This window comes from Arabidopsis lyrata (assembly GCF_000004255.2).
Source record: "Arabidopsis lyrata subsp. lyrata unplaced genomic scaffold ARALYscaffold_8, whole genome shotgun sequence".
Lineage (NCBI taxonomy): Eukaryota > Viridiplantae > Streptophyta > Magnoliopsida > Brassicales > Brassicaceae > Arabidopsis > Arabidopsis lyrata.
In genome coordinates this window covers 3,164,152-3,182,711 of record NW_003302548.1, presented here as the reverse complement: position 1 = coordinate 3,182,711, position 18,560 = coordinate 3,164,152, and the positions used below count along the sequence as shown (strand labels likewise).

The 18,560-nt window shown below is 33.4% G+C and overlaps 1 protein-coding gene and 4 long non-coding RNA genes across 9 annotated transcripts; 4 read left to right on the top strand and 1 right to left on the bottom strand.

Annotated features, from left to right (window-relative positions):
* The first annotated feature begins 2,821 nt into the window (after positions 1-2,821).
* On the top strand, positions 2,822-4,811 carry LOC110225703. The gene is made up of 3 exons (XR_002329919.1): positions 2,822-3,322; positions 3,761-4,216; positions 4,324-4,811. It is a non-coding gene; the product is annotated as an uncharacterized LOC110225703 (long non-coding RNA).
* Positions 4,812-5,353: 542 nt separating this feature from the next.
* LOC9299636 lies at positions 5,354-6,745 on the top strand. 2 transcript variants are annotated; one of them, XM_021015612.1, is made up of 3 exons: positions 5,354-5,835; positions 5,961-6,125; positions 6,500-6,745. In XM_021015612.1, exons 1-3 carry the CDS (start codon positions 5,733-5,735, stop codon positions 6,595-6,597), a joined length of 366 nt encoding a protein of 121 aa, XP_020871271.1. In that variant the 5' UTR covers positions 5,354-5,732; the 3' UTR covers positions 6,598-6,745. The 2 variants fall into 2 exon arrangements, with proteins under 2 accessions (XP_020871271.1, XP_002865352.1); XM_002865306.2 differs by having other exon boundaries at positions 5,934-6,125.
* Positions 6,746-7,199: 454 nt separating this feature from the next.
* LOC9301426 lies at positions 7,200-9,586 on the bottom strand. Of its 3 annotated transcripts, none has more exons than XR_002329909.1 (6): positions 9,292-9,586; positions 9,047-9,181; positions 8,471-8,617; positions 7,683-7,791; positions 7,523-7,604; positions 7,200-7,437 (listed from the first exon to the last, which is right to left on the bottom strand). It is a non-coding gene; the product is annotated as an uncharacterized LOC9301426 (long non-coding RNA). The 3 variants fall into 3 exon arrangements; XR_002329911.1 differs by having other exon boundaries at positions 9,047-9,172; XR_002329910.1 differs by having other exon boundaries at positions 9,304-9,586.
* Positions 9,587-12,206: 2,620 nt separating this feature from the next.
* On the top strand, positions 12,207-13,025 carry LOC9301425. The gene is made up of 3 exons (XR_002329917.1): positions 12,207-12,457; positions 12,531-12,615; positions 12,762-13,025. It is a non-coding gene; the product is annotated as an uncharacterized LOC9301425 (long non-coding RNA).
* A 464-nt stretch (positions 13,026-13,489) lies between these two features.
* LOC110225701 lies at positions 13,490-14,215 on the top strand. Of its 2 annotated transcripts, XR_002329916.1 has the most exons (4): positions 13,492-13,547; positions 13,658-13,776; positions 13,861-13,915; positions 14,009-14,215. It is a non-coding gene; the product is annotated as an uncharacterized LOC110225701 (long non-coding RNA). The 2 variants fall into 2 exon arrangements; XR_002329915.1 differs by having other exon boundaries at positions 13,490-13,776.
* The last annotated feature ends 4,345 nt before the right edge of the window (positions 14,216-18,560 follow it).

Sequence of the window (18,560 nt, the reverse complement as noted above, 5' to 3'; positions counted from 1 at the left end):
TGCTCTTGGTTTCCACCCGAAATGGATTCAATGGACAATGTTTTGTGTTACTTCTGTTACTTTCTCTGTTCTCATTAATGATCAAGCTTATGGAATGATTCTGCCTACTAGAGGTTTGAGGCAGGGTGATCCTATATCACCATTCCTTTTTGTTCTATGAACAGAGGGCTTACTCATCTTCTCAACAGGGCTGAAAGGAATAGTCTGATTAATGGGATACGGTTCTCTGAGAGTAGTCCTGCGATTCATCATCTCCTCTTCGCAGACGACAGTCTTTTCCTCTGTAAAGCTGAGGAGGATCAGATTTCTTCTCTGATGAAGATTCTCAAAGACTATGGTGATGCAACTGGTCAAAGGGTTAATCCAGAGAAATCTTCCATTACCTTTGGTTCAAGGGTGAATGAAGATTGTAAGAACAGCATAAAGGCTCAATTTGGAATTATGAATGAAGGAGGCGCAGGTACTTATCTCGGGCTGCCAGAATGTTTCAGTGGCTCCAAAATTCAGTTGCTAGACTATATAAAAGATAAGCTAAAGGCAAGGTTATCCGGCTGGTTTGCAAGATCCTTATCTTTGGGCGGGAAAGAGATTCTTCTTAAGGCTGTGGCATTGGCAATGCCTGTCTATGCCATGTCCTGCTTTAAGCTCACTAAAACCACCTGTGATAACCTTACAAGTGCCATGGCTGATTTCTGGTGGAATGCTCTAGAACACAAAAGGAAGATTCACTGGGTCAGTTGGGAGAGAATGTGCTTATCAAAAGCAGAGGGTGGTCTTGGCTTCAAAGACATTCAAGCCTTCAATCAGGCCTTACTTGCCAAACAAGCCTGGAGAATCATTCAGCAGCCTAACAGCTTGTTTGCACGTTTCATGAAAAGCAGATATTTTGAATGGGATGATTTTTATCTGCAAATCTGGGATCAAGACCTTCTTATGGGTGGCGCAGTATTTTACATGGAAGAGATCTATTGGTCATAGGTCTGAGGAAAATGGTGGGAAATGGAATATCTCTCAATGTGTGGATCGACTCCTGGATTTATGACAATGGGTTGAGAGCTCCCCTGATCAAGAATCCAATTATTAATATTGATATGATGGTGAAGGATCTAATTGATTTTCAAGCTAGAGATTGGGACAGAGAGGTTTTGGAGGAACAGTTCTACCCAAATGATGTGCAGCTCATTTTGCTTAGGAAACCAGTGGTGACCAAAGATGATTTTTATTGCTGGGAACACACAAAGAGTGGAGAATATACTGTTAAATCTGGCTATTGGCTGGCCTGTAGAACAAATAAACCGGAGCTGTTTCAAGTGGCAAACCAGCAGCCTTCTCTAAACTCTTTGAAAGAGCAGGTGTGGACTATTCAAACGGTTCCAAAGATCAGAATGTTCATGTGGAGAGCTCTCAGTGCTGCACTTCCGGTTTCTGTTCTCATTGCGCATAGAGGGATGAAAATTGATATCTGTTGTCAATGCTGTGGCACCGAGGATGAGACGATTAACCACACTCTGTTCACTTGTCCAGTAGCTCGTCAGGTATGGGCTCTTTCAGACTTTCCCTTACCTGATGGTGGTTTCAGCGCTTCTTCTCTATTTCAAAACTTTCAGACTTTATTTGAGATGAAAAAAAACATTAAGATCCCAATAAGGTCTAGAAGAAGTTTTCCTTGGATTCTTTGGCGTCTTTGGAAGAATAGGAACAAACTTGCTATTGAAGGTGTTAGATTTTGCCCTCAGGATTCTGTTAGGAAAATAGGTGAAGATATGGATGAATGGTTCTCTTCACAACTTATTCCTTCTTCTGTTGTGGTTGATGCGGGTGTCTCTGCAGATGCGGTTACACGGATTTGGGATCCTCCTGCCCAGAATTGGCTTAAATGCAACATTGGTTTGAGTTGGTCTCATAAGGAAAAATTTGGTGGAGCTGCTTGGGTTGTTCGAGACTCCACCGGGAAAGTTATAGTTCATAGCAGAATGGGAATTTTTGGGGTGAATAACAAGATTGAAGCTCATTTGTGCTCTATTACTTGGGCCATTGAGTCTATGCATTCTCTGCATTTCAACAAGGTTATCTTTGCTTCTGAAGCTCAAGACATCATTGGAGCTTTCAGAAGACCGATTGCTTGGCCATCTTTCTCTCATCAAGTGGCGGAAGTTAACTATTTTTTGGATAAGATTGAGGACTGCAAATTGGATCTTGAATCTGCAGCAACAAATAGAGGAGCAGCTCTCATAGCACAATCCGTTACTTCTGATCATAGATTCCATTCTTATGTGGCTTCGGGACACCCTTTTTGGCTTCATGGTGTTTTTTGTGATGAGAGAGTCTCCTCTTAAATGTTTTTGCCTTCTTGGCTGTGGCCTCTGTTCTCTTCTTTAGCTAAATTCTTTTGGTACTCTAGGTTTAGTCTTTCTAGCACCTAGTCTATTTCATCTTGAAGGTTTCAAGATTGATTTGTAACAACTTTTTAACATCAATATATATTCCACCAGATGACAAAAAAAAAAGAAATTTGATGTCTTTGTAGCCATTAGTTAAGCTAAGTTTAGCACTCTCTCAAAACTCCATTACAAGACCTATATACATAGATAAGAAAATGAAGCATCGTTTGATTGTAAATGTAGTATTGGGAGGCCGGGCCTACCGTCCAAAGCCTGGACATTTCCATTTAACGCGCTTTGACTTTATGAATCTGCAAAAACATTTTGCCAAAAATTCTTTCCCAAACTAAAATGACTTTATGTAATTTACACGCGTGCATAATGATAGACACGTTATCATCATTCATTCTCGTTTAGGACAAGGGTTTCTGTGCTACCTTTTTTTTTAACGTGAATCATTGAAAAACGTTTACATGATCTTTGAAATGCAAATCATCTATACAAACGGGAGGATATTGTTAGTACTCTCTATGGGTACATCAATTTATGTGCTTGTTAACTAGGGATGTCAAATGGACCTGGTAACCATGGGGTAGACTAATCCAAATTATAATAGTATTGTTTTTTGGTTACGTCCAAAACCAAAATGGTCAATATGGGCTATAAACCAATTGGGCCCGCCAGTATATGGAACAAACTCATCTGAACATGGACTGTTCAATAATCCTTAAGAATTAAGGTTATGAATTTGGGGGGAAAAATTAGATTTAAAGCTAAAAGTTTTCATTTCTCATTTCTCATTTTTCTCTCGATTTGAGACGATCTGAGACACAAATCTCATCCTCTCGACTCTTGAGCGTCGATGGATCTTGGTGGTGGCTGGTGGGTTCCTTCTCGAGTCTTTTATCCTTCGGATAACACAGATTTTGATTCTTCTCGAGGTTAGTTTTTCAAAAACATTAATGGGTTTGTGTTGATTGGTTTCACGATTTGTGTTTATGGGTTTGCGCTGATTGGGGTCTTTAGAGCTTCTCAAATATCAAGCTTCTTCAATATTTTGGATTCATATATAAATCTGTGAATTTTCTGTACTAATTTTGAATCTGTGAACTTTTGCATTTGTTGTTATTATCACTTAGGTTTAGTGTTTTTGCATGAATTGATGATGTTTACTTCCTTAATAGTTTGATTATAGTATTGTGAAGTTTTTACTTGGAACCCGAGGGTTAAAGCCACTTATGTCAAGTGTCATTAGTAGGTAAACTTAAAAGTATGAGATTGTTTGTTCCTAGTTACATAATTTTCTTGTTCTTCATGTGTTTTTTTTAAGCCTTTAGATCCTCAGACCATATGCTTCGTCCAATTTATATTTCATGCAGGTTTGGAAAATTGAAAGTTGGCTAAGAGCTCATAAGACATCTGATGATGTGACTATCTATGACATGGTGTATGTTATGATAGTAAAATTCGACAAGTATTAGGAAGACTTATTTTGATATTCTTACTATAGCTGCAGTCTTGGATCCCAGATTGAAGTTTGCATTCTTAGGATACTGCTATGACACTTTAGATCAATCAAATAGTAAGTCTAAGTTGGATCACATCCGTAAGAAGATGCAGAAGAGTTTGGGAAGTAGGGTTCTTAAAGTACTCGAAAGACAATGCTACACTTTTTAAGGAGTTGTCCCGTATGGCATGTGATGTGCTATGTATTCCCACAATAATAGTGTCTTTTGAGTCATCATTTAGTGTGGGAAGTAGGGTTCTTAACAAGTACATGAGCTGTCTTCTTCCATCAAATGTTCAAGCTCTGATTTGTGCAAGAAATTGGCTACGTACGTGGCTTTGAAGAGATAAATAAGTTTACTAATTCTTATAACTTAGTTTTGTTTAAGACATCTCAATATTTGTTGGTAATTTGTGAATGTTTTCATTGTGATAGGTGAATCCGAGTTTTTGGAGGGAGATAAAGAATAAGCAGGAGAAGAAGAGGAGGAAGGAGAAGGTGGAAGAAAGAAGATCCGAGTTACTTAGAAGGTGAAGGTTTGCTTTAAACCATTGTGATTCTGTCTTTATTTGAGATTCTGGGAAGAAATGTGTATCATTGCATTATGATTCTGTGAATGTGTATTGGTGTCTTTGTTTATATTTGAGATTCTGGAAAATGATACTCATTGAGATTCTAAATGTGTATTGGTTATGTTTTCGTTTTGTTAGGTATTTGAAGAATTATTCAATGAATTATTCAATTAGACTAAAAGATTCATGAAGTTATGAAGTATTGACTTATAATACTTGTTTAGTATGATTTTGGATTGTGTGAAACACTTAAGAGTTGTTTAGTATGTAAAACACTTATAGGTTGTTTAGTATGGAGTTTTTTTTGTGTAATTGAATAAATGTGTTCACGTATTATTTGAACCCCATGGGCTGCCCAGTTGGTAATGGTCCTATTTGGGTTTGGTCTTATATAGACAAGGTCCTATTTGGACTTAGACCATCAATATCCAAAAAAACAGAGCTGTCCATTTGGATTTGGACAGCCCAATTAACATTCCTATTGTTAACCATGTAAAGCTTTATTGAAATTCCCCAATTCTTTCTTTTTAGTTTTTGTTGAACTCAACCAAAAACAGTGACAAAGTAGAGTTAATTTCGCAGCATATCCTTTGTGGATTTAAAGAAAAAACTCATGAGTATGTCAGCATGGGAAGAGCAGTGAATTTGAGTAGTTTACATTTATACTCAAACGTATGTTCAACATGTGTAAATAAAGTCCGATGTGTAAACCTAGATGTAGCAGGTTTTCAAGATTTCCTGGCCTATCTTCTATAAAATGGTATGTGTTAAAAAAAAAGTCCGAACTCCGTAGACTCTTGCTAAAACAAGGTCCAAATGTAACAAGTTCAAACTTTTAAAGTAGGGTTTTAATTAATTAAAATGATCACAAAGTATTGATTTGTGACAAAAAAAAGCTTCGAATTTTTTAAAAATATTAAATTTGTGAAGAAATATGTCTAGTGTCCGAATTCTTATAAGACTTTTGTTCAAAAAAATCCAACAAACACCTCTGAAAATTTAAATACCATATGAACAAAAAGAGTCAAACTTGGAATCGTCACTAAACTTTTAAATATAAGATATGCACTAAGATACAAGAGGAGAAGGTCTATAATTCAAATAGGTGACCGCAGAAGATAATAATTGTGTATGGGTGTTCTTATCTATATAATTTGGCTTCTTGGTAACTCAGTTTTTCTCTCTGCTTGGATATAAAATGAAGTGTCTCTACGAAGTACAAACCAAAAGAAAGAGAGCAAATTAAGAACTAAAAGAAAGAGACAGAGAAAGATGGGAAAGAAGTTTTCTTCACAATTACGTCAAATACTCGTTTTGGTTATGCTGCTTATCGTCTTCCCTTGCGTTAGCCAATCGGCTCCATTATCAGTTACCGGTTAGTCTTACAATACACATAACATATATAAGATTACAGATATACATAAATACTTACAAGATTGTTTTCAGCAATATTTTTATAATTGAAATATTAAGGTTTCGGTCATCAAACCGGGAAAACAGATCATACAAACAAAAATTCAGCTGCACGAATTCTATATCAATCGGCCAAACCTGCTCGTTTTAAAGTAAAAGCACGTGGAATTGAAGACGTGGGACAAGAGCGAACACACTCCATAAATATCAAAAAATCTGGAAGAAGCGTGGAGAAAACTCACCAATCAGAAGGTATATATATATGCATGCATGTAATTTTCTTTAATACGAAACCACAACAGTTTGACCAGACATATTTTTATATTTGATGAAAAACTAAACCTATTCTATTTCCAATGATCAAGATCATAATAACATAGTTCTTTCCAATAATAACACAACATTTAGTATTACAATTTGTCACTTTTCTTTTTGAATTTATTTTAGTATTACAACCACAACAGAAACTTTTTGAATTTTTTTTTCCTTTACAATCTGTCACTTTTCTTTTCGATTTTCTAACCGAATTACATACTTAACCTATAAATAGATTGTTTTTTTTAATGATTAAATGTAATTTATATATCTTTTTAAGTTTCTTTTCGTCTTCTTTTGTTTAAATGTAGGTAGGAGACTGAGCATTTATTTTCCAAAAGCGGGCATAAGGGCAGGACCTTCAAAAAGTGGTCAGGGTGGTGGTCGCATTCCCGTAGCCGCCCCCTAGTACTTCTAGTTCTACATGAATGTAAATTTTATTTTCTGCAGTCATACGTACGGCCTGGTAAGAAGTTTCAGTTATGCATAATTTTATGTTAGTGTAATGTTTCGGTGTTTTTAATAAAGGTTCTCTAAACATAATAAAGGTCAAAAAATTTCAAGTTAAGTCTAGGTAGTTGCATTTGCACTACAAGAAATGCAGCGTTTTCCTACGGCCAAAATCGTAGGATATTGGTAGAAAATAGACGTTTCCTACCAATTTCCTACGAAAAATATTTGAAGGGTATCGCCCGTAAGAAATATAATTTGGTAGGAAATTCGTTAGGAATTTCCTACGAAACGGGTTCGTAGGAATCACGTAGGAAATTTCGTAGGAAATTGGTAGGGCCTCTTTCACCATTTTCCTACCAAATTTTCATAGGAAATTGAGTCCTTCAACTTTCCTACGAAATATATCTTACCAATTACCTACCAAAATTATCTTACCAGTTTCCTACGATTCGCCTCCTACCAAATTCCTACCATTACCCTTTGAAATTTCAGACCCAATTTTAATAAAATATATATTTATTTATTTGTTGCAAATTTTGGTTTTTTGAAAAAATTAAATTTAAAATTCAAAAGAAACTTAAAATTAAATTTAAAATTAAACTCCATACAAATTAAAATTTATTGTACAAGTCATTCTAATATAAAGATCCAAATCCTAATCGATCTACTCTTGAGTCTCGTCGTCATCGTCATCTACGCTCGTGTTCGTCGTCTTCGCCAGATTTCGTCGTCTTATTCTGGACTGTCGGATAACCTGGTGGTTCAACTTCACAAAGAAAATCTCAGCTGCGACAAGCTGCGAAAACACAAAAAAACAAACTCATCTCTAGTAAAACACTCAAAACCCTTCAGAAAAAATAAATCTAGTGTCTGGCCCTTACTTTTTCCTCTAGATGGCTAGACAAAAGCTTCCAAACGATGCCTCTTGTTTGATCTCTTTGTTCACTTGAATCCGGAGGCAAACTATGAACACAAAATAAAGAAGACTGTTATACATTCTCAAAGTATAAGTATTTCTGTCATAAAAGATGGTAAACTTACTAGCAAGAACTGCAGTCCCGTTTTCGAAGTCAAGATCAACTAGACTGTGACCCTCTTACAGGATCAACTAGACTGTGACCCTCCTACACACATTATTAACATCAACTACCTGTGTACCAAAATACATTAGGAACACACTGCAAGAAATGATTTTTCAATTCTGAGAATTCTCCAAGTGAACTATCCAAGTAAAGTTTTAGAATTACAGAACAAGCCAACGCAATTAAAAACAGAGACTCCACGTACACGTACGTAACTTCCAAAGCAAGAAGTTCATATTCACGTAACTAGATCATAATTCCAAAGTCAAAAAGACAACTACTTCAATACATGAATAAATTCAAATTATCTATATATCCTTTATATCTATAAAGCTTGAAGCGAACAGATTGAAACCAATTTTTATATCCTTTACATTCTAGACCCAAACGATTGAGAGAGAGCTTAAGAAAACTCATATAGTAACAACTCCATCCCTTTTTCATCACCTTAAACCAAATTCTGCAATGTTTCTTTATATAAACCCATTAGTCCTTCTATCAATAAACAACATTCACAAACACACAAACCAACGACAACTTGAGAATCCAAAACCAAAGACTAAAATGGCCAAAACTCTTCACATAAACTTGAGAATCATGTTGAAGCTAACAAAGCAATCGCTTAAAAATCGGGAAACAAGAGATATAAGCTCACTAAGATCCGTTCATCATGTACGAATTAAGATCAAGCATGGATTCAAAAAAAAAAAAAGTAAGCCCAAAAAGAGGAGAGTTGAGGAAAGAGACCTCTAGAGCATCAGTCCAAGGAGGGCTCTTGTCCAAGCAGCATCTCACAGTGTAGATTGTCGCTGCAGCCCACAACGAAAGATAGAAAAGTGTAGTGTCAAGATGCACCATACCCAACTCAGATAGATAGTGAACCATGTTCTCCACCTACACAGCACAAAACCAAACACAAGTAAATGGAAAATTCCCTCACATTTTGGATGTTGTGGAAGCAAAAGTATCGTAACACAACCAATTAAACTAGTTCTCTAGGAAGTGCTAATCACCGAGAGTATTGACAAGACACATGAATGAAATCTATCAAGAGATCTATATAGAATAAAAACAGAGATCGTAAAAACCAACACGATCTTTACTAGTAACTGGATTGCAAAATATGATCTTTACTAGTAACTGATATAGCCTTGGATTAAAACTATAAATCTGCAACCTTTCTTATTCAATAGAGGAATAGAAGACGATCAATTATGAACTAACCCTAATCCAGAACAAAATCAGAAAACAGAGTAATCAAATCGTATTAAGGCTTGAAAATTGGCAAAATTGATAGGAGACAAAATTTGAAAAAATTTTAACCTTCAGGATCTAGGGTTTGAAAGAATGGATCGATCTCCTTAGGCAAAGCAGAGAACTCTTTTAAGATTTTGACTCTGATCGCAGCCACCCTCTTCCTCCAGTCCGCCGGAATTCTCTTCCGATCCACTAACCATTCTTCGAATCAAACAAAATTGAAATCAAATTAAGACAAGTAATCACCAAAGCAGATTCGAATTCAAACGAAGAACACAAAAAATCCAAATTTTAAAAATCCAAATCCAAACCCGAAGAGAAACCTAGACGCAAAAGGGGCAGTGGCGGCATCAGACCAAGCTTGATTCGATCGAATAATCAAATCTCTCTCTATGCCTCTCAATCTCAATTGAAGTAATCTTCTTCGTATCTACATCGGAGACTCGTCCGATTGGTTCCGATTAAACTCCAGATCGCGTCTTTGAAGTGAAACGCGTGAAAGAGATAGAGATAGAGGGGGAAGAGAGAGAAACAAGTGAGTACTTATTTGTTTATGTTTAATATTTCCTCGTAACTTTCCTTCCTATTTCCTACGCGATTTCCTACGAAAATCTGTTCGTAAGAAATTGAAAAGAAATATACTTTCGAATTTCTTACCAAATTTTTTCCTATGGCTTTCCTTCCATTTTCTTACCAAAATTCCTACGACATTTGTTTTCGTAAGATTTTCGTAGGAAATTTCCTACGAACTTCTTACGAATTTTGTCGTAAGAAATTTCATTCGAATTTCCTACGAAATATATATTTCATAACAAATGCGTAGGAATTTGGTAGGGAATTTGGTAGGAAAGACCTATGTTTTCTTGTAGTGAATTAGTAGAAATTATAGTTTTTCAACTAGTGTGTAGGACAAAAAAAAAAGAACTAGTTGATGGAATGGTATAACTAGAGAGCAGTCATGGATCAAACAAGAAAGACCGACTGATCTCACAGTAAAAAAAAATGGTCAAGCAAAATATATGGATCGATCCAACTCTAAATCGATCAGTTCTCGAATTAGTCAATATGGTTAAAAGAGTGATCATTCAATCCAACCTTTGGATCAACTGATCCCTTCAAAGACAACCAAATTTTATTTTTCATCACTAATTGTCAATAGCTCTACTGGTAAAGACTTTCAAGCAAAAGTTAGAGATCGGCTGTTCGAATAGCATTTGAGAGGAGACTATATAAAATGCTCTGGTCCGTGGCTTGAGGCAATGTACAAGCCTAGGCTCAGAATCTCTTAGTCATTTTTAAAAAAAATATATTTTTCTTCGAACGACATAAAGACTCTTATTTCTTCTACGTTTTATTCTATTTTTCTCTCAAATCTCAAGACCTAGTTTCTAGTTGTAATATTTGAAGAGATAAAATTTTTATTTTATGTTATCTCTAGGAAATAATTCTGAATCCTGTTTTATATTTACTTAGGGATTTATTCAATTTGATCTTCATCTAAGTTGTTTTCAGTTCTGAGATTTAGTTGATCACCTTTTTGATCTTAGGTAATTGAATGCGTCAAAAGTGTTGTTTAAATGTTTGAAAGAATTTTGGATGAACAATATAAATCATATAAAAATTAGTTACATTTTCTGTAATTTTTCTATTTTTTACATTTTTCAAAAATCATTATATAATATGTTATTTGATTTTTTTAAGTGGTAAATCTTATTGGACAGAAATAGAATAGTTGTTAAGAACATATATGCAAAGACTATATCGCAATTATTTAAGCAGGGATTTCGTCGTCGGCAGTTGACTTCATAGTTGATCATTGACATGAACTTAAAAGATAGGGCATTCTGAGCCACTGACACTGTCGTAACTAAAATCCAAAGACACTTGCCAAAAATAATCCGAAAAAATTAAAAATATCTGGAGGTAATAGAAATTTAGGTTTTACTATTACGGATGACCAACTTGCGAGATGTAAATTTTTTGGTAAGACACTTAACGGGAATCGATTCTTGACTTATATCCACATAGAGATTCTAACGGGAGCCACTAATTCATTTGGTGGATGATAATATGTGAATGTTGGATGTTGATATGTAATATGTGAATATATTTGTTGTCCACAAATTGGAACTCGTCGGTACTAGACTACCTATATACTCCCTCCGTTTCGTTTTAGTTGTCGTTTTAAGACTTAAATTTTGTTTCGTAATAGTTGTCGTTTTAGGTTTTCAATGCAAATGTTTGGTAAAAATTCAAGTATTATCCCTATTGTTTTAATGTTTTGACCAATGAAAAAATTTATAAAATATATTAATAAACGGTAAAACAGAAAATTTAATGTTTTTCTTAATTTGTGTGAGAAAACCTTAAACGACAACTAAAACGAAACGGAGGGAGTAATTAATTAAATGGTCCAAACAAAATTAAAAGTCAAATCTAATAAAACATTCAATGCCACTTGTTTTTCTTGTTTTATATAACTAAAATTCAAAGATTTCTGCCTAAAAAGTCCAACAAGTTTGAAACTTCAATGAATAAGATGGTTCAACGTAGACAACACTAATTTTTAATATTGCAAAATATTTATGCATATGTAAATGACTGTAAGTTTTTTTTTTTTTTGTGCAAATACTGTAAGTTCTTATGACAAATGACTGGTAAACACTACAAGAAAAATGAACATTGATAGCACATGACGATAGCTCATTTTCCATAACTGCTATTAAAAATAGTACCGAAAGTTAGGTTGATCTATCATAGCGTTTTAGAAACGCTAAGCATAGTGAAAAGCTAAAATCACTTGTGGCGGCCAATATTTACCCAAAATTTTAGACTTAGCGCCCACAAGTTAAAAGAAAAAAAAAAACTCCAGTCATAACCCTTAATTCGTAGGAAAAAAAAAAAAAAAAATTAACTCGTGGAAGTGTTAATTGGTCTCTTCTCTCTAAGAGCATCTCCAACCCACCTCTATATTTGCCTCTAAACTCTATTTTAGAGGCAAATTTGCTCCAACCCACCTCTATTCTCACCTCTAAAATAGAGATCTCTATTTTTTTCTCTATATATAGAGAGGTGAGAATAGAAAATCTCTATTTTTTCCTCTATAAATAGAGTTAAAGTTTTTATAGGAAAAAATAGAGAAAGAGTAAAAATAGAGAAAACTTACCTCTATTATAGAGATAGAGCTAAAAATAGGGAAATACATTGGATTGGAGATGGTCTAAGAAATTTCTCTCATATCTCATATCCACCTTGTCACTTATCTCGGCGATTTCTTCCGGCGGGACCAGCCACCTCCTCCGTCTGTGTACCTGACAAATCGAGATCAATTTCAAGAGATGCAGCTTGCATTTTCCGGTGATGGCTTCACTCGGATCGACTGCCTCCGGCCATTTCCCAGCTTGACGCCCGTGCTCTTTTCTCCTCTATTCCCATGTTGTTCTCGACCTATGCACCGTCTCCGGTGGTTTTGAAAGGGTATCTAGGGTTTATCTAATTTTAGTTGAATTTTGAGTTTATGATTTCGTCTCTAACGAAATTGATAACGTAGGCGGCTTGGAAAATTTGTAGAGGAAATCGCCATCTATGTAGGGTTCTTCCTTGCTTCGAGTCCCGATCTCCTCTCTCAATCTCAGGTAACGCCAAAATCCTCTTTTTAATTTATGGGATCTTTTCTACCACTTTCGATATCGCCGTTTTAGATTTGAGAATATATCATCGTCCCACGAACTAATCGCATATGTTGTTGTCTGACATTAATTTTCATTTCTATCTATTGTAGTCTTCAGCTTCCGAAGTGACTTTCAACAAGTAAGCTCGATGCCTTATATATTTTTCTTACCAAACCCCCAATCATGTTGTGTAGATGGATATTATTTTCTTTCTAGTTTTGATGGATATCCATCATTCACACGGGATTAGTTATCTAGCCATTGATGTCTCATCCTTGATTTATATGTTTTTTTGAATATTTCAGGGCAGATGATGAAGTTATTGGTAGGGCTATTGCTATTAAGATTTTTAGTAATAGTATTTTGCCTCTTTGTACTGGTGTTGTTACCATTGCTCTTGATTGATAAACTAAACACTCAATTCTTAATCTCTTAATGTGTTAATTGACCCATTAGCTTTGTTAAATTCTTCCAAAATCTCATCTTTAGACATGAGCTTTTTGTTGTTATGTGTCTCCTTGTGTCAATTATTTATATGTGTGTTTTGGTAAAAGTTTTGTCTTTTTGATTGCTGTTCTAATCGCAATTTGGCTAATCTAATCTATGGATTGTTTGAATTTTGTGTTGAGTTTGTTGCTCTTGCCTCCACCACTTCCGTTTCCTAGTTGTTTCCTTCTTTGTGGAACTATAACTTGTTGTATACCTCTATATATTCTCTATAAATCTCTTTGATTAAGTAATAAGAAACATTATTTATAAATTTGACCATTAGCTATGTTACTTTCATCTTCATGAGTTGTTTTCACTATGTGCATGTCTCCTTTAATTTGGTCATTGATTCATATGTGTGTTTTGGCCACAGTTCCGTCTATTCAATTGCGGTTTTCTTTGTCTAGGTATTTCAATATCAGGAAGCCAAAAGAAAAGAGCTTCCTTTTAGAGCAAGAGCTTCCTATATTTCATCTCTTTGTCTTTTAAACTCCTTATTGTATTTTGTGTTTTTCAGGAAGACGTCGACATCTGATGAACCTAAGCCAAAGAGACTTAGAAAGGCCAAGGATACGAAGACGAGCTCTTCTATCTTAAACATGCCCTAACAACCTCTTACGGCTTCTTTATCTTCATGTAATGTTCATCGTTTCACACTTACTTTTGTTGATAGTTGTTTACTCTTTAGGGATGTTGCTGATGTCGCCTTTCACTTTGCAGGAATGAATTCTGTCATTCTTTTAGACGAGAGCATCTAAGTTCTCTCATTAAGGATGTAAGACTTTAACTGTGCTCATTGCTATGCTTAACTCCTACGTTTAGTGTTTATGAGATTTTACCTAACTGTGTTATTTATATATGATTGTAGGTTTCAAAGATCGGTGGTGAAAAGTGGAATTCTATGACTGGGGAATTGAGTTGCTTTATTATCTTGTTTATTCTTTAGTTTCATGGTGATTTGTTTACTCTTTGTACTTTGAGATATTAGTACTCTTGTTGTGTATAAGAGTAGTAGTTGAATTTTTGTATAAGACTTGTTATATATGTTTTTAATAATTTATGTAATAAAAATAAATTATATAAATTCAATTAAATAAATCTTGCAAAATAGGGTTCAAATATACAATTATATATAAATTAAATTAAATTTGTATAGCGAAACAAATATGCTATAATACTACATAAAACAGCACTAAACGTGTGTTACAATAAAGTATATTAGAGCATTCGATTAGTGCTATAATAAATCGACATTTAATAACATATCGAAAAACGCTATCGTATATAGGGGGTCTACCATAACAGGGGCATAAAACAGCGTTTATGAAAACGCTATTAATGACGTATTATAGCTTTTTTCTCATGCTAACAATGTAGATATTTCTTGTAGTGAAAGAAACGTTCTAAACGATTAAATTAACCTATGTGAATTTTTGTTTAACTAGCACTAGTCACTAGATTGTTCGTAATGTCCGAACCAATTCTAGAATGAACAACATTCTTAAACACTAATAATTTGTAAAAAATTTAAATTGTGTATTTGAAACAAAAAAGTTTCTTTAATAGTAATTTAAAAATTTTACAGACCAACATTACTTATATAAGATAATATTTAATAAATATCATTAGTCATATATAATTTTCACCAAATTGTATTAAATAAACCCACGCGTAGCATGGATGCAACACCAAGTAACATATTAAAGATTAAAAAAAAACATCATACCCAATGACAAAACTTTAGTTAATGTTTAATTATCCATCTTTTCTAGAAGAAAAAACCAAACAAATTTCCGGACTACAATTACCATATGAATTTGAAGTGGTAAAAGTGCTACTAATAAATACTACATGCGTTTTTACTATAAAATTAAAGAAGTTTAAAAATACGAAGCTGAAATTTGATGCTAAAATATTCTTAATTAACTAGATTTTAACCCGCGGTGTACCGTGAGATGATTTATTTTTAAAAATTAGTATATATAAAATTTTGCAAATTTTATCTCCTTATATTTTATAGTCTATAATTTTTATTAAGTAACGGTATACTACGAGTCCACGGGAAAATTGTTAATAAACTGAGGATTTAACCCGTATTAAAGCGACATGTTAATGATATTTTAAAATTTTATAAATATTGATTCAAATCCGTCCACCATATAAACCCGTTCCGAAATATAACCCGTCCCATAATTTTTTAACCCGTCCCGTGATTTATTTTCTAAAGTAGTGATTTTAAAATTTAATAATTATTTATTATATATAAAAAATTTTATATTGTATCATTTTCTAAGACATTTTTATTTTAATAAACAAAGGATTTAATCTGTATTAAAGCGGCATGTTAATGATATTTTAAAATTTTATAAATATTGATTCAAACTTGTCCACCATATAACTTCATTCCGAAATATAACCCGTCCTGTAATTTCTTAATCCGTCCCGCGATTTGTTTTCTAAAAGTAGTAATTTTAAAAATTTAATAATTATTTATTATATATAAAAATTTGCAATTTGTATCATTCTCTAAAACATTTATATTTTATAGTTTACAATTGTTATTAAGTAACATTATACTACGGGACAATTTTTAATTTTATACAATCTATTCTAAATGAGACTGATTTGATATGTCTAATATTGGTGATATTAAAAAAAATTAAGGATTTAATCCGTATTGAAGCGGCGGATTAATGATATTTTAATTTATTTATTATTGTTGATTCAAAAACCTGTCTCGACAAACCCGTCTCGCAAAAGAACTTATTTGTTTTATTAATGTTTATCTTATTTATGATATGATTCTGAATGATTGTCTAAATATCTTAGTCGATGTGAAAATTTGAACACATATTTTTTGTAAATTGGATAATATATGTCCGATTTTAAATTTCGAAACACAGTATATGCAGAAAAAATATTGTTTGTTTTTTTTACTTTATGTATTATATGATGATTCAAAACGGTTAAAAACAAGGGAGACTCACAAAAATGCCCCTTTTTCAACACCCCTTTTCAAAAATGCCCCTTTTGGCAGTCAATTTTTAAAAATACCCATTTTTATGTACAAAATGATTAAATTACCCTTCTTTTAATAAAAGATATCACAAATATATAAGGAAAACATGAGAATGTGCACACATCAAAATTACAAATTTGATTTTGTAAAAACTTGTAAAACCTTTAAAATACCTTGTAAATTTTTCCCGTAAAAATTTTTCCCGCCAAAAAGTGATTCCGCAATTTTTCTGGCGTTAAATTTTTGGTGGAAAAATTTTTGGCGGGAAAAATTTACAAAGTATTTTAAAGGTTTTTTACAGGGTATTTATATGGTTTTACAATGTATTTTAAAATGTTTTACAACGTATTTATAAGGTATTTATAAGATATTATAAGATTTTACAAGCTATTTTATAAGGTTTTACAAGTTTTTTATAAAGTTTTACAAGTTATAAATACCTTATAAAACCTTATAAGTATCTTGTAAAACCTTTAAAAATACATTGTAAAACCTTACAAAACACTTGTAAATACTCTGTAAAACCTTTAAAATACCTTGTAAATTTTTCCCGCCAAATATTGAATATCCGGTGTATGAGTTGGGTTAAATATAACTCGACCCAACAAAATTTTTATGATAAAAATTTGTAAACGGATAGGATATTCATTGTATCCAAATGCATTTTGCTCCACCCACTAAAAATGTACTTCAAAAATACTAGTACATATATTTGAAGCCAGACCAAAATATTTGTTACTTTGATTAAAAAAACTTTTTAGCCACTAATATAGGATTTTCTTCTTTCCTTTTTTCCTGTACATATATATTATCATTCTTTGAGTCTTATGAAGCTTAGAACATCAAAACCTATTATGCTTTTGTGAATTTATACCATTTTAAAATAGAATATTTTATCAAGTGAGTTACCATTGTATTTTAGAAAAAAATTTATTTTTTGACTGCATGCACTCCTATTTTATTGACACACTTTATTTTCTTTTGCAGAATCGAGGAGGTTGAGGAGTACCTATAGGAATAGTAACATAAATTTTGGGGGATCAATCAGTGGAAAAGGCGGTGGTGGTAATGGTAGTGGTAGTCCCTAGTTTACGTTTCTCCATCATCGTTCCCGATTACTATTGAAGCTACTAGACTTCAACTATATGTATGAATCAACAGATATGAATTATAAAAATCTTATTCTACGCAATCCCAAGTCATGTTTTTTAGCCGAGACGTCTTTAGTTTAGTGATACCCTTGTGGAAATCATTTTGGGAACTCCTAGATTCAAATCTTCTCGATAGCAAAAATATTTAGAAATTTATTTTCTAGTCTAGTGGTGGTGGCCGAATGATATGATGACAATTTAGGTCTTATAACATTGCTTTTGTACTAGTTGGTTTGAGACTTGTTTGGATGATGCACTATCCCATTAGTATAGTTACACAGATCTACGCCTTTCATGAAGTTTATGATATTTATATATATATATAAGAATGTAAATACTAATTGTGATATATAAAATGAAGTTTGTAATAACTACTGATTCAATTATATATCTTTGACTGATTCTTTGATAAATTACCAAAGGTTTTTAAAATCATAAAGCATAAGCAAAGAACCAAGATGAAGAAAAGAAGAACACCTTAGAACTAATAAAATCTTAAAGTAAAGCGTATTCCTGCGGCTACAGAATAAGAGGGTATTGATAAGGATTGGGGCGCAGCCCTAAAAGAAGAGAATGGAAGTTTTGCGAAGGTCCAACCGATCGGTGGGCGGCGTCTTTCTTAAACGATCAGGCATCTTGATTATCTCTTCTTTGAACGCTTTTTGGTTCATTTATCTCTTAAAAAGTCCACTTATGTTCCGAATGTCCAGAATCCTAAAAACACTTATAAGACATTGAAAACGACGTGTTCTCGACTAAAAGACTCAATAAAATATGTAAAAAAAGACTATAAAATGTGTTAAGAATATCACTTAACAAATACTCCAGACTTGAATCTTCGCTTGTCCTCAAGCAAAAACAATTAAAAATTCAATCCCGAAAAGTATGATTTCGAAATACCGGGAACTCACCTTATTTTGAAGAATCTTTTCTGTGCACTTTTCATTGCATTGTTTTCTAGAACTTACTTTATGTACTAGTCCATGAAAAACTTCAACATCCATTACTCTAGAGAGCAGACATGGATCAAACACCCCTTACTTTAGAGAGCAGACATGGATCAAACAAAAAAAATGACTAATCTCACATCGAAAAAATGGTCAAGCAAAAAATATGGATCAATCCAACTCTAAAGCGATCAATTCTCGAATTAGTCAATATGGTTAAAGAGTGATCATTCAACCCAACCATTGGATCAACAGATCCCTTCAAAGACGACCTAAATTTTATTTTTCTTTACCAAGGGTCAA

Excerpts from the sequence above, each read along its gene's own strand:
- LOC9299636 (XM_002865306.2), top strand. The coding sequence starts at position 5,733 with ATGGGAAAGAAGTTTTCTTCACAATTACGTCAAATACTCGTTTTGGTT. Across the intron at positions 5,836-5,933 it reads GGCTCCATTATCAGTTACCG|GTTTCGGTCATCAAACCGGG; the intron begins GTTAGTCTTACA and ends TGAAATATTAAG. Across the intron at positions 6,126-6,499 it reads GAAAACTCACCAATCAGAAG|GTAGGAGACTGAGCATTTAT; the intron begins GTATATATATAT and ends GTTTAAATGTAG.